Below are 13,765 nucleotides of genomic sequence, written 5' to 3' on the forward strand. Positions count from 1 at the left end.
TAATCTGGATTGTTTGAGGGTGGATCAGCAGTGCATGGTACTGACCTTATAAAGCCAGCAGACCGATATACATGCATGCAATCTGGGTAGCTACAGTTTAACTGGAAGAGCAAAACCACAGCCTAAACAGCATTAGCATGTTAGCAAATGGAAATATGGTGGTGGTTTTAAGCTGTGTCTCCAGTTTATGCTGGTATCATGGCTCATCACTTGCAGTTGCAGTTTTGAGGCCTAAATGAGCCTCGTTCAGAGATGTCTTCCTAAGTTTTTCTTAAACTTGTTCTTGAGGAAGGTCCTAAGAAACGGTCTACGTCAGATTCATTACCGTATTTTCCGGATTATACGTCGCTCCGGAGTATCGCACCAGCCAAAAAATGCACAGTAAAGAAAAAAAAAACATATATACGTCGCACCGGAGTATAAGTCGCATTTTTGGGGGGGGGATTTTTAATAAAATCCAAGTTAACGTAACATGAACAGTTATTCAGATAACAATGACAAACTATAACAAAGAACATGCTAACAAGTTTATCAAACCATTTTTATCAAAGTTTATATCACTCCAAATCATCAAATCCATTGAACTCTTCATCCTCAGTGTCACTTATGAACAACTCCGCTAACTCTGGAGGTGGACGAAGCGCCGCTTCCTCTTCTTCGTCGCTTTTGTCAGACTCGTCGTCAGTTACATTTGCAATTATTCCAGCCTTTCTGAATCCCAGCAGGATGCTTTCGGTTTTCACGGAAGCCCATGCTTTGCTGATCCATTCAATGACTTCCGAGAACGTAGCGTGGCGCATTCTCCCGGTTGCCGTGAAGTCCGTATTTCCCGGACTATAAGTCGCTCCGGAGTATAAGTCGCACCCCTGGCCAAACTATGAAAAAAAGTGCGACTTATAATCCGGAAAATACGGTACTTGTTCTTAAACCACAGGACTGTTCCCACCTTTGTGCTCTGAGTGTGTGTAGATTCTGTTCTTACTTAAGGACAGATCCCAAATAAGAAAATATCAATGAACGTCATAATCTTTGTAAAAACTGCCTAAGCGGGTTTTAAGAAGAAAGGTCTTTTATAAGAACGGTTGGTGAAATGAGGCCCGATATTCCACCAGTCATGAATATTTATGGCTGAGTCCGATTTCTTTACATCTGATTCTTTTTGCTGATTTTTATTAGCCTTCTTTTTTGGTCTAATCCAAAGATCACATGGTGTGAGCTGTATAATCAACAGCATATTTCACATTACGCGGTCGTCTGAAGAAAACCTTATATCTCAAAAATGGTAACTTCACAGGAGAAGGAAAAAACATATTTTACTTTTAATGTATGTGAATGGAACCAGACTTTTTTCCAAGTGGGTCGTTCGCTTTGGTTGATTCTTCTTGAAATTTACACACAATGCAAAAACCAGCAGGAATTTTTCAAATTATGTCAAAAACTGAATAATGGAGATACAAGGTTTTGTTCTGACAGCAGCGATTATTAACTCTTTAATGGGCCAAACTAGGATTTTAATTTAAAAAATAAAAGATTAGTTGCTTATTAAAATAACTTGAAGCATTAAGTGAGACATCAAAAGTAAGAGGGAACTGGCTGTTTAGGTCAATAAGTTATATATAATTGCACTCTGACATTTTAGGGCAGGTGTAGAAGCAGCATTCAAATACAGTGTGAGTGTAATTACATGCCTTACGTCAATTACTCAACAAAACTGCAACACCTATCAGCCAGAACTGAAATAATAAATTGGCAGATTGTGAGACTGAAGCAAAAATCTACCTGCTCTAAGCCAATTCTTATCACCTGTTCTTATTCTTATCTCCTGGAATGCCAACAGATTCTTTCATAAGTTCTTTGCGATTCTATCATTGAGATGTAAACCAAGTAAATTGGAGTGGTTTGGTGTGAAGTACTTCATTGTAGAGACTCCGATTTCTTTACAGTGGTGATGATGGGAACCAGGGGTCGCCATGACTACCACACATGTGTAGCCTTTTTATTTACTATCCAAAACTACCAGTGAACCTGTACGTCTTCTGAGTTTTTATATTGCGTCTTGATGACGTTAAATAGTGATGCAGTGTTTCAAACATTGCAGCGCGTTCATTACTATGTCATGTAAAAACTTGGTGAGGGAGCTTTTAGAGGTGGATGTCTGGTTCCTATAACCACCACTGTGACTCGGTTCGTTTCTCTAGAACGGAGTATTTCACACAACCTGAATGACTTCGAAATGTAAGCATTTTTAATGATGTAATTGCATCAAATTCACCTTTTAATATCTAAAGCAGTCCTGAAGTTCATACCTCAGTGTCTTCCCTGTTCTACCTCACCTGACTGTGCTCCTCAGTTACTCATCAGTAGATTCACAGTATCTCTCGTGATGGTGACATGGTGCACGTGTGTGGTTGGAGTGTCACTGGCTGTGTAGGAGAGCTCATGTTCTTGTTATCTCACTGCAGGCGGAGACTGATTTCTCAGCGTTCTTCACTGGAGACTCTGGAGGACATTGAGGAGAATGCTCCTCTTCGCAGGTATTTGCTCTAGTTTCCATTCAAACCTTTTGGAAAATTTTAGTGAATTTCCATAAAGTTGGTAATTCACTTAAGTTTGTCAAAATCATAACCTTCCATCCTCCACAATCTGACACACCAGTTTATCTGCATCAGCAAGTATTTTGACCCTGTAGCGAGTGTAGAGTTATTACTGCAATTTTGCTACTATTTAAATTCAATTTCATAATAATTCAGCAGAATTTCTCCTTTTTTCAGTGAGTAACAAATAAGAAATAATTCCAACATGCTTTTATTATTACTGGCGATAACTATGGGGGTTAATGAGGACAGTTAGTATTTGATATGATCATGGGTGGCAAGTATAGAGAGGAAACCATCCTGAGTTTTATTACACTAGCACATCTCCATCCATTAAGGTTAAGTTTTTACTTAAATAATGACTCTCCTGTCTTATCCGCTATGCTATACAGTCAGTTCCATATTAGTGTATCATGAGGCAGTTGATAAGAAACTGCTTATGCCCCTGACCTGAGTCTCTTAACGCTTCACCCTCTGTTTCAGATGCCGAACCTTATCTGGTTCACCCCGACCAAAGAGCTTCAAGAAGGTCCACTTCATCAAGAACATGAGGCAACACGATATCCGCAACGGAAGGTAAATGCATACTGTAAACACATACCGTAAACAACTGCTCAGTGTCCACCACAAGAGCCTGAAATTTCAGTTTTACTTTTTTTTTTTTTAAAGATCAGCTTTACAGTATTATGTTTTTGCTTTTTTTTTGTTTTGTTTTTTTTTTTTTTTAACTTAATTTTCCATGTGAATTCTTTTCGTGTTTTTGTTTAAGGACAAGTAAAGACGCACTGCAATGTCAGTATTACCAGAAAATCTTTAAGACCACAGATTATATTTAAGTGTTCCAGAAATGAAAAGCTTTCATAGACTGTACAGAGTGTTGTTCTAATGTAGTGTTTTGTAGTTTTGAATAGCATCTGAATTAGCCTTCTTTAAAGGGGAATTCCACGAGTTTTCAAAATATCTGCATAATTCAGTTGTTGAGATGTCAACAAAGTCATTCAGAGCGGTTTCAAGTAAGATGGTTTCATTGTAGAGAAACCATGTGTCTCAGATTTTTTTTTACAGTGGTGGTGATGGGAACCAGGGGTCACAATGGCTACAACACAGATATAGCCATTTTATTTGCAAGTGTTCAGTGCACATACACGTGTCGTCTGAGGTCTATAGATAATATTGATGATGGTATAAATAAAAATAAGCTTTCTCTAGGGACTTTTTTTCCTCACAACACCCTGCATGTATCCCTCCACCATGAATGGATTAAAAAATAATTCATAATTCATACAATAACATTCTCTTAGTGATTAAACTGCTCAGAGGTCTGGTTCCCTTCACCACCACTGTGAAGAGTTCTGACTCTAGTTTGTCTATAATGGCAGATTTCATAGCAAAACAGCTGTGAATGGCTTTGTTTACATCTTAACCACTTAACTATGCAGAAATTTTGACATTGCTTGGGACACTTGTTTCACTTTTCCAGGCAGTAACGCAGTACTGCAGTTTAGACTGTCAGATCAGTCTTAATCATCATAACTATGGATAATATTTCCAGGTTTATAGTGGAGTTTTTGATTCCTTATGTGATTTGTAGAGAGCTACAGCCACATAGCTTCAGATTAGCAAGTTTTTTTTTTTTTGCTGTGTCTTTCATTCCAGCGTAATAATAAGTCAGCCGTGGATTCTCCGCTGCAGGCAGCACAGCATTGTTGTTCTCCTTAAACCGTGTGAGTAGTTAGAATGCAAAACAAAAGCTGTTGACCTGGATGGTTTTCCTTCAGTTGGGAGCAGGTCTTAACGGCTCATGCGCTCAGTGAATGATTGTTTGTGCAGCGATGCGTGAGCTGTGGCTCTGTTCCAGCGTGTGAGGTGAAGTGGTTCAGGTGTTTCAGGCAGCAGCAGTGAAGGATCAAGCTTTAAAGCAGTGCTTCGCAGTCCTGCTCCTCCTGTAACAGTCCAATTTTGAAAGGCCACTTTAGCAAAAAGTCAGATTTAGTCAGTTTCCCCCCTCCCCCTGTCTAAATGTAGTCGATCAGCCAAGACATGTTTAGTGTCTGAAGTTAGCTTCTTTAGTTTTGACCTGAAGCTGTGAGGCTAGTAGCTTATAGCTCACCAATTACCGTTGCGCTAACCTCATGCCTAAATCATTATACGCTATGGTCTTTTTCAGTAGACCTTGTTTATGTGGTTTGCCTGACTTTCAGAGCTACGCCATTAGTTTGAACCGAAAAACGAGTGTTAAAACTCTTTTACGTTAATGCTAATTTCTGTTAGCGCCCCTGTGAGAATTTTGGAGTGTGTTAGCGCTTAGCATCAACATCTTTTGGCCGTTCTAGATACAGTTAAAACTAGTTACAGACATTATTTGTTTTATTTGAAGCTTGGAACAGACATTAACATATATTTCACCTTGTAGCTTTTATCATAGCAGTGAAGTAAAGAGTCTCAACGTAGAGCTGCCTCTGTCTTTCATTTCTAACAAGTGACTGAAACACACTGGCCAGCCTACGACTCGTATTCACTGTCAGTGAAGTATCTAGAACGTCAAGGAAAGACACTGGAAATCAAAATTCTTCTTGCAAAGTTATAAGGTTTTCATATATTACATAAACACGAGACATGCATTTGTTTTTATTTCACACAAATCTTTAAGCCTTCTCTAGAAGGCCCTGAGAGCCCAGACTTCAAGATGCCTACTACTACTAGTGGTTTTGGCTTGGTGAGATACTTATGTAGACACTTATAGATGACAGAAGGCCATAGTATGTCAGAAACCACATAAGCCAAGTCTGTTGAAACCTATTTAATACTTTGTTCGAGGCAAGTGTGCCATGACTCAGGCATGCTAACAGGTGGCTGAGCTTCCATGGCTTGTTAGCTACATTAGCCGCATAGCTCCAGTGCAAAACTAAAGAAGGGAACTTTGGACACCGAACATGTCTCGACAGTTTGGCTAAATCAATAATAGAAAATCTGAAATGTTTCTGTTGATTCCTGGTGGCGTCCAGTAGTCAGTAATGGCAATTAGTGTTGTCCTGATCGGTTGGTATCCCAGTGGTAATGGTTCTAATGGTTTAACAGGTGTTTAAACCATGCTGGTTTCCTAATGTGATCTAAAGCGGTCTTGCATGAAGCTAGTGGTCTCTAATGGTATTAGAAAGCAAAACAGTCAGGTTTTAATCCTAATTGTTCTAAATGGTCTATTGTAGACGGGGATCTTTGGGGCAAGGCGGGGGGGATTGTGCAATAAAAGACCTCAGGATTGGAGACCACAGCTTTACAGGAGTAGTTTGACCAAACTGCACATAGCTGTCAGGATTAACCTCTGTTGATGTGCTTGTCCCATGAGTGGCTATACGAAGGCAGCTTCACAGGCATAAGTTTTCAGATCCTTTCTTTTTGTCTCCTCACTCCTCAATAGCACTTTTTTCTTTTTCTGTAAAAACTTTTCTTTCAGTTTGTTTCTTTGTACAACAATGTTTCTATGACTTTTTTTTGTTTCCCCGTTTTAAAATGTTTCAATAACCGTTTTTTCACCAAATATGTTTCACATTTATTTACCAGACACTGTTTATGTCGCTCCATCTCTAGTCCTGTTCTCTCTATTGGCATAGCTCACTGAATTAGTTTATTTATCATTTTGTCTTTATAGGATAGTCCTTATCAGTGGCAGAAGATCCTTCTATAGTGTATTTTCTGTCCTGCCCTATCGTGATTGTAGCCAAACAGGGTATGTATTCTTCAGCATGCTAACCTTTTTTTCCTTCTCCATCACGCCTCCCTGTCTTCACCCCCGTCACTCTCTCTCATCACCCCCGTCACTCCCTCTCATCCCTCATCATTTTTACTTTTGGGTGCATGATCGGAATCAGTGACGTTCACTCCTAAAACGTGATTGGAAAACAGCTGATTTATGTTTATTGTGGCTTATCTGTGTGGTGATGTTATGACACAAGTGAGTCAGCGGGGTACACTGGCTTTGATATACCTTCAAAAATTGTACCTGTTTGGACACATTACAAAGAATGTGAAGAGCCTCTGCGCTTTGTATTGTGTTTATTTAGCCTGCAAGCTTTGGTTAGACAGCAAATAAACAATGCTATCGTCTTTGTTGTAGGGCTGAGCTATTTGTGGATTTTATATATCGCTGTTGTCGGAAGAAAACCTCGTATCTCCAAATTGGTAACTTTACAGGAGAAGGAAAAAACCTACTTTACTTTTAATGTAAGTCAATAGAACCAGACATTTTTTCCCAAGTCATTTTGGGCCGTTTCTTTCAGTCCCTTAATCATGAAATTTACACACAATGTAAGGAGCAACAAGCATTTTCAAATTATGTAGAAAACTGAAAAACATCAAAAATGGAGATACAAGGTTTTCTTCCAACAAACTTTTTCCCACGAAACTCAAGACAGCATTGAATAATTTAAAATTGCACTCTGCCAAATTGCGAATGCGATATTAAAATTATGAATCATTCAGCCTTCCAGTTATTGTCTATTGCTTAAAAATAAGGGAAAAATTGTCCAATAAAAATTAAACAAATAAAATAAAGTTATCGGTCTCCGGCATCGCGGAAAGCGTGCAAACGTTGGCCCTGTCATCACAAGATTGATTCCTGGTTATGTCGCAGCCATCTGTGGTCAGGAGTCCAAGAGAGCATACAGTCATATGCAAAAGTTTGGGCACCCCTGGTTCAGTGACATGTCGTTTTGCTAAGAGAAAATAAGTTAACACATCCTCTACAAAGAACACACCTCTGCACATTTTAATACACGCTGTTTTTTGCCGAATTTAACATATTGGGGAACAATTAAACAAATGCAGCCCGTGAAAAGGTTATGGCACATTTTATATATTTAGTTTTTTGTATTTAATATTTTCCCCCCAAAATCAGCAAGTAAATGGTGCACTAAAATATGCAGAAAAATACCAAAGTGTTGTCTGTAATACTGTATTAACTTTTCATTTAGAAAATCAAGTCATTTGACCAGGGTGTTAAAATTGTGTTGTTTATTTTAAGACCTCATTTCATAGTGATATTAGCAAACCTTAGTCAATGGAACAGCTTCTATGATGCCATACAGAACATTTCAGCAGAGGGGAACAATGTGATCATCACACCATCATGTTATCTACTATGGTTAACAAATTCCGACAAATGCGGGAAAATGAGGGAAAGGCGTGCCAAAAAAATCTCCAATATGAGTATAACTCAGGCCACAGGCTCTGCATATTTAATGCCCAAATTGTGAAATGTTGTGGCCAGGCTTGCAATTGACAATCTCAGCCCCTGGTTTGGAACTGTCCAATAACATTGCATTAGTGGCTGTTCAAAAAGATGCAATGGTGCTTCACGTCTCAGAGGAATAGCAGCTTCCCAGCTTAGTAACATTTAGCCACAACTGAATTGAGAAGAAAATAATAAGAAAATTGGCTCACCAATCTAACTTAGCCTCAAAAATGCATGATCAGTGCACCGCTACTAATGATAGTCCCTAACAGAATTCTGAAGTATTTTACACCCCGATAGGTTTGTTTATGCTGCTTAACTCCTTTAAACTGTTATCATTATGGTTTAATTATTCAGCAGCTGTCACTGTACTCAATGTTTTAACTCAGCATTTTTGACCTGCTCAAACTGGCGTTTAGTGATAAATCACCTGTGTCTGGTCGACAGCAGGTTAGACAGACAGAAGAACAAGTGAAGGCATGCTGTTCACAGACCTTGTCCTTGCTGACTGCTCAAATGTTAGGGCATGTCTCTAATAGGCCTCAAATGGGCTGCTTGTCCCTTCACTGAAGCTATGCTGCTTATTTTCTTTTCAATTCACCGCAGTTCACAGCTCTCTGGCTTGGGTCTTGATGTTTCTCAGCACTGTCTAAAGCTCTGCACCTGTCTTAACTTAGCTTGTGCTCTCAGCTGACGTCATTCGCAACAAAAGATGAAGCCATTTTCTGTCTTTTAGGAAGCCCTAATTTGGACAAATCCATTAAGGTTCAATTGTAATCAGCCTCAGGCTTACACTACACTCTTAAAAATAAAGGCTCTTGGCTTGGACTTAAGGTTCTAGGACAAACCTCTAATTAATTATGTGGAGGTTCTTTACACTTTAGACAGATTCTCCACCTTCAAACATCTCATTTACAGTGTGGTTCTGTAAAGAACTGCCCCCTGGAAGGTTCTTTGGGGAACCAGAAGTGGTTCTCTCCTATAATAGCAACAAAGGGGCAAATTAGTTCACATGTTGGGGTTTATTATTGCCTGGGATGGCCCACCTCCCTCCTCCTCGGTGGGTGTGGGTGAGAGTTATGTCCTTGAGGCCGAAGCTATGTCTGTCCTCTGCTGATAGCGCACTGAATGACAGTTTGGGGAGTAAAAATTGTTACAGATAAGAAAACGGCTGCTTGTAAGTAAGTAAGTAAATAAATAAAGTATTCCAGCTTTGCTTTAGGGTGGAATATACACACACATCACACCACAGCCAGCACACTGTAGGTATTAGATATTGACCTGTTATGGCAGATAAACTTATGAACTTCGAAGATGCAATAAAATCAGTAATTTCCAGTTATACAACCAAACGCGAATGGTAATGTCACTTAAACTGAGAACAGCCTGCGGCGAAAATTGGACCCAGTTTAGTCCTCTTGATGTTTTGGCCCGACGTCATTGCAGTCTAGTGCATCAAAACAGTCTGGAGCACCCCACAAATGACATACATTAAAGGTAACTGTCAGGTCCTGGTACCATGATGATAATGTGCACACAATAGAATAAAACTAAAACCAAACTACTCTGGAAGTGGTACACTGTCATTTTTGTGATGTATTTTGATAGTTAGTGAGCATTACACAGTGACGATACAGTGATGTCAGTTTTCTAAAAAGAGAAAATACACTGACGTCCTCTACAGGAATAACTTCTAAAACTCCTGCCATTTTTCTGCCCAATTTCTGTTTATTGTTTAACTCACTGAAAAAAATAAAAGAACATAAAATACAGAATGTTCCATAACTTTAGCACATGCCACATTTTGTTATCCCCCCTCCCTCCCCCCAAATGTAACATCTAGCTAATACACAATAATTGTGCATTGAAATGCGTGTCCTCTGTATTGGATGAGCAGCTGTGGTAACTAAATCATTAGGGGTCAGGGCCAGGGGTGCCAAAACTTTTGCATATATATATGTGTGTGTGTGTGTGTGTGTGTGTGTGTGTATATATATATATATATATATATATATATATATATATATATATATATATATATATAAAAAAACGGGGAATAAAACGTGGCCGGTGCAAAAGTGGCACGTCTTATTTTATATTAAAATTTTTTCCAACATGTTAAACTCTGCAAATAATTACAAATTATGCATTAAAATTAGCAAAAATGCCACATTTAGGTTTCATCTCTGTGGTGGATGTAATTAAGATCATTTAGAACCATTTGCCAACTGTGTAGGATATGGGGGTTAGGTGTCTTGCTCAAGGGCACTTCAGTCGTGGACTGTCAGCCGTGGGTATCGAACCAGCGACCCTCTGGTCACAGGGCTGATTCCCTAACCTCCAGCAGACGACTGTCCCCAAAAAAGTGTCAACTTCTGTTCACTTAGAAGATGAAGGAAACGTGCAATTTGACCAGGAAAGTTCAAACATGACTCACTATGCTTCGAACAATAGAGCTAGAATAGCAGTGTTACTGTTGGAAAGCAGTTTGTTTTTAGTATTTGTGTTCTGTTTTGTGCACATTACTCATGGTGTCCCAGACAGCTAACTGTATGTCATTTTCTAGGTTGTCTAGATTGTTTTGAAAGAAAAGTTTCAAGTCCCAAAATCCTTAAAATTTCCCTTTGTGGAAGCTTGACTTGTGTCTAATGTTGTGTAAGGTTACCTTAGGTGTCATTTTCACTCGAGGAAAATGGAACAAAGCAGTCCAATTAAAAACAAACTACTCTATGTCAGGTTTGTGAGACATTGTTTTAGTATATGTTTCAGAAACTAAGAAAAATGCTTTATGAGAAACTTGTTTCCTTAGCTTCATATATGAAACCTGAAGTATGAAACCTGGGTGTGATCTTAGACTCTGAGCCCTGTTTTATCCCGCATGTAAATGCAGCCACTAAAGTAGCTTCCTTCTAATCTGAGAAACGTCGCTAAAGTTCGGCCTTTTCTATCTCAGAGTGACGCAGAGAAACTCACTGTTGATCACTGTAATGATCTTCTTACTGGGCTTATTAAGAGCACAATACATCCTTTACAACTCGTACAAAATGTATCGGCATCCTAACAGAAACAAGACACGGCGATCAGATCATTCACGTTTTAAAAGAACCGCACTGGCTGCCTGTATCACTCAGGATAGATTTTAAAGTTCTGCTACTAGTTTTTAAGGCTCTAAGTGACCTCTTAGAGTCACATCACAGAGTGTCTGTCTGTTTATGTTCCAGCACTAGATCTTAGATCTGCAGACACTGTCGAACTCAGTTCCACCTTTCATTAGACAGTCAAGCTCAGTGCTCACTTTTAAGAAGCACCTAAAAGCGCATCTCTTTAACTCAGCATTTAATTAAAACTCTACATCTCATGGTTTTTACTTTTTAATTTGATATCATTTTCTTATGATTCTAAATTAATATTTACAATTTCTCATATAACTTTTTGTTGAGCTGCCACCAACATGAAAAGTGCTATATAAATAACAATTATTATTGTTGTTGTTGTTGTTATTATTATAATTATAGAGTTGAATCACTTACAAAGTGAACTTTATTAATTCTAACTTAAATATGATCAGTTACTGTGATTATCAGATTACTGTGATATTGTTTTTTGTTTTTCCCAATATCACCCAGCTCTACTACAGGCTCAGTCTATAATATAAAAGCATAGTATTTGTAGTGAAATGATTTAAATGTGTGGTTTTTTTTTCGGTGTTTGAAAAATTGGAATTTGTTGTTGTTGTTGTTATTATTATTATTATTATTATTATTATTATTATAAAATGCTAAATATTGTGATCCTTTTGGTCGCTAATACCATGAGAGGAAATTTTCACACTGCTCCTTTTCTAATAAACACACAGAGCTCTGCCCCCTTTTTTAAACAGTGCTGGTTGGAGTCTCTCTCTCTCTCTTTGGCACGTCCGCCCCACTGCACCACTTGCCCGTGTTGTAATGTGTTGTCGTTCTCTCAGCTGTTCCTGTTACAGAGATTGATTGATTTTAGTGCGCGGACTGAGGTCAGTTGGTCCTCTGTGTGTAGCTCTATTGACATTCTTCATCCCCTCGGCTTGGTTTTCGTGAGAGGTGGTCTTGTTAATGTACTGAGAGCACATGTAGGCCTGTTCTTCTCTTTAGATTTGCATAGATTGTGCTTAGCTTATGTTCGCTTGCTCCATCGCTCAGCAGATAAATCTGCTGTTATAGCTTTTCTAACATGGTGGAAATGGGCGCAGCTCGGTGGTTGAGGGTTTTTCTCTAAATGCTTCCTCATGGGCTTTCTTTACTGAACCTTTTCCATCTATATAAAGGGACGTTTGGGGTTTATTAGCAGGATTCCTGTTGTTACAAGGGCTAAAGAAGAGATTTCACTCCTTGCATCAGGGCTTCATTCAGTGTAATGCCTCTCTGATTCACCTCCACTTTGAGGAATCAGCTCAGCCTATAATAACATGATTTCTTAACTCTGTACAATGGAAATCTCGTCTGTAACTGGCTGCCGAGTCCTGCAGCCATCTAAGCTTTGGTCTCAGGTTTGCTCCCCAGTGATGCCACAGCCATGCCAAAGGATAGTACCTGCTGCTTGTGTTCAAAACACTTTGATTCTCTGTTTATTTCACCACAGGAGATTAAACATCACTTTCTGGGGTATGTAGTAGTGACATCATCCACATCATAGACTGTATAGTAGTGTTGCACTGAGATGAATATTCCTGGTTTTGTAAAGAATTTTTTTTTAAAGTTAATAAAAGAAAATACACTTTTATTATTGATTAAATCTACTTTTAAAAGGACATAAGCTGGCAATAACTAAAGAGTTCACATAAACATACTAAAGTGATTACCGTATGTATAAAATCCAGCCTCCCCAGCAGAGAACGATTGCAATGAAATCCAATAATGTTTCATTTTGCGCTTTGGCTCTATTGTTTGTGTTTTTTCCCCATCATTTCAAAAGCTGAGCCGTGCTGTCATGCTTTCCTTTCTGATCGTTGTGCTTTGCTGTAGTTCATGTATCGCGCAAATAGTAGCTGTGTCCCCAATTCAGGGACTGCATCCTTTGAAGTGTGCAGCCTACGAAGGCCGAACTGAAATGAGATGGTCTGCTCTACGGTGGATTTCCTGGTGGCATCACAGCACCACTGTTCCCGCTCTTACCATTGTGTCACAAAACGCGGCTCCTGTCAAATTCTTTCAAGACGCAGCCATGAATTTTTCATTTTAGTTTATTTTTTCATTTATTGGAACTGGAGATGCTTCTCTCTGTCCGCTCCTCGCTCCTTAAAACAAAACAAACCTTAGTGTAAGTTTTACTTCATGACCACATTTGGCTTTTTGAACATTTGCTTCGTTAGCTATTCAACTCAATATAAATCTACTTACGTTTAAAGGTGAACTCCTCAGTTCGCTCTTCTGCTGATGCTGCCGAATCCTCACCAGCACACAGTGGACCTCGGGATATGTTGGCTGGCAAAGGATGCACCCGTTGGATCCTTCGTTGCCACGGAAAATAAGGACATATTTCAGGAGGAGCCTTCAAAATGGGGTCACGCCACTGTGACGCAATAGACATTCAAATGCAGCCTCCGAAGGATGCAGACCCCGAATTAGGACACAGCTAATGTATCAAACCTGTAGTGGAGAAATTCTTGAGTATTGCACCCTCTCTTCATACGTATCATGTCATGAATTGAGATTATAACCTGCTGATGTCAATCGTAGAAACCATGATCCCTTTTTTTTCCTGTTCCACTCACTGTTGATCTGCTGCTGCTCAAACTGTTTGAATATCTGCACTGACCCAGGAGAGTGAAGGAAACAAACAGTGCTTTTTATTTTTATTTTATTTTTGAATTATGTAGGTTAGATTTTGCCATTTATTTGTAGACAAACTTATTCTTTGTTTTTTTTGTTTTATTTTTTTAACCAGAATTTCCAGCCTTTTTTCT

At 39.0% G+C, this 13,765-nt stretch overlaps 1 protein-coding gene across 4 annotated transcripts in view; it reads left to right on the forward strand.

The window, feature by feature from the left end:
• The window catches only part of cables1 (Cdk5 and Abl enzyme substrate 1), a 50,286-nt gene that overhangs the window by 22,083 nt on the left and 14,438 nt on the right, over positions 1 to 13,765 (forward strand). For 2 of the 4 annotated variants that reach the window (XM_017702495.2, XM_017702494.2), the window contains exons 2-4: positions 2,463 to 2,534; positions 3,078 to 3,170; positions 6,244 to 6,321. In XM_017702495.2, coding sequence (XP_017557984.1) covers positions 2,463 to 2,534; positions 3,078 to 3,170; positions 6,244 to 6,321 — 243 coding nt within the window. The remainder of the gene's footprint in view (positions 1 to 2,462; positions 2,535 to 3,077; positions 3,171 to 6,243; positions 6,322 to 13,765) is intronic. The other 2 variants (XM_017702496.2, XM_017702497.2) reach the window with 1 other exon arrangement.

This window comes from Pygocentrus nattereri, chromosome 19 (genome assembly GCF_015220715.1).
Source record: "Pygocentrus nattereri isolate fPygNat1 chromosome 19, fPygNat1.pri, whole genome shotgun sequence".
NCBI classification, from domain to species: Eukaryota; Metazoa; Chordata; class Actinopteri; order Characiformes; family Serrasalmidae; genus Pygocentrus; species Pygocentrus nattereri.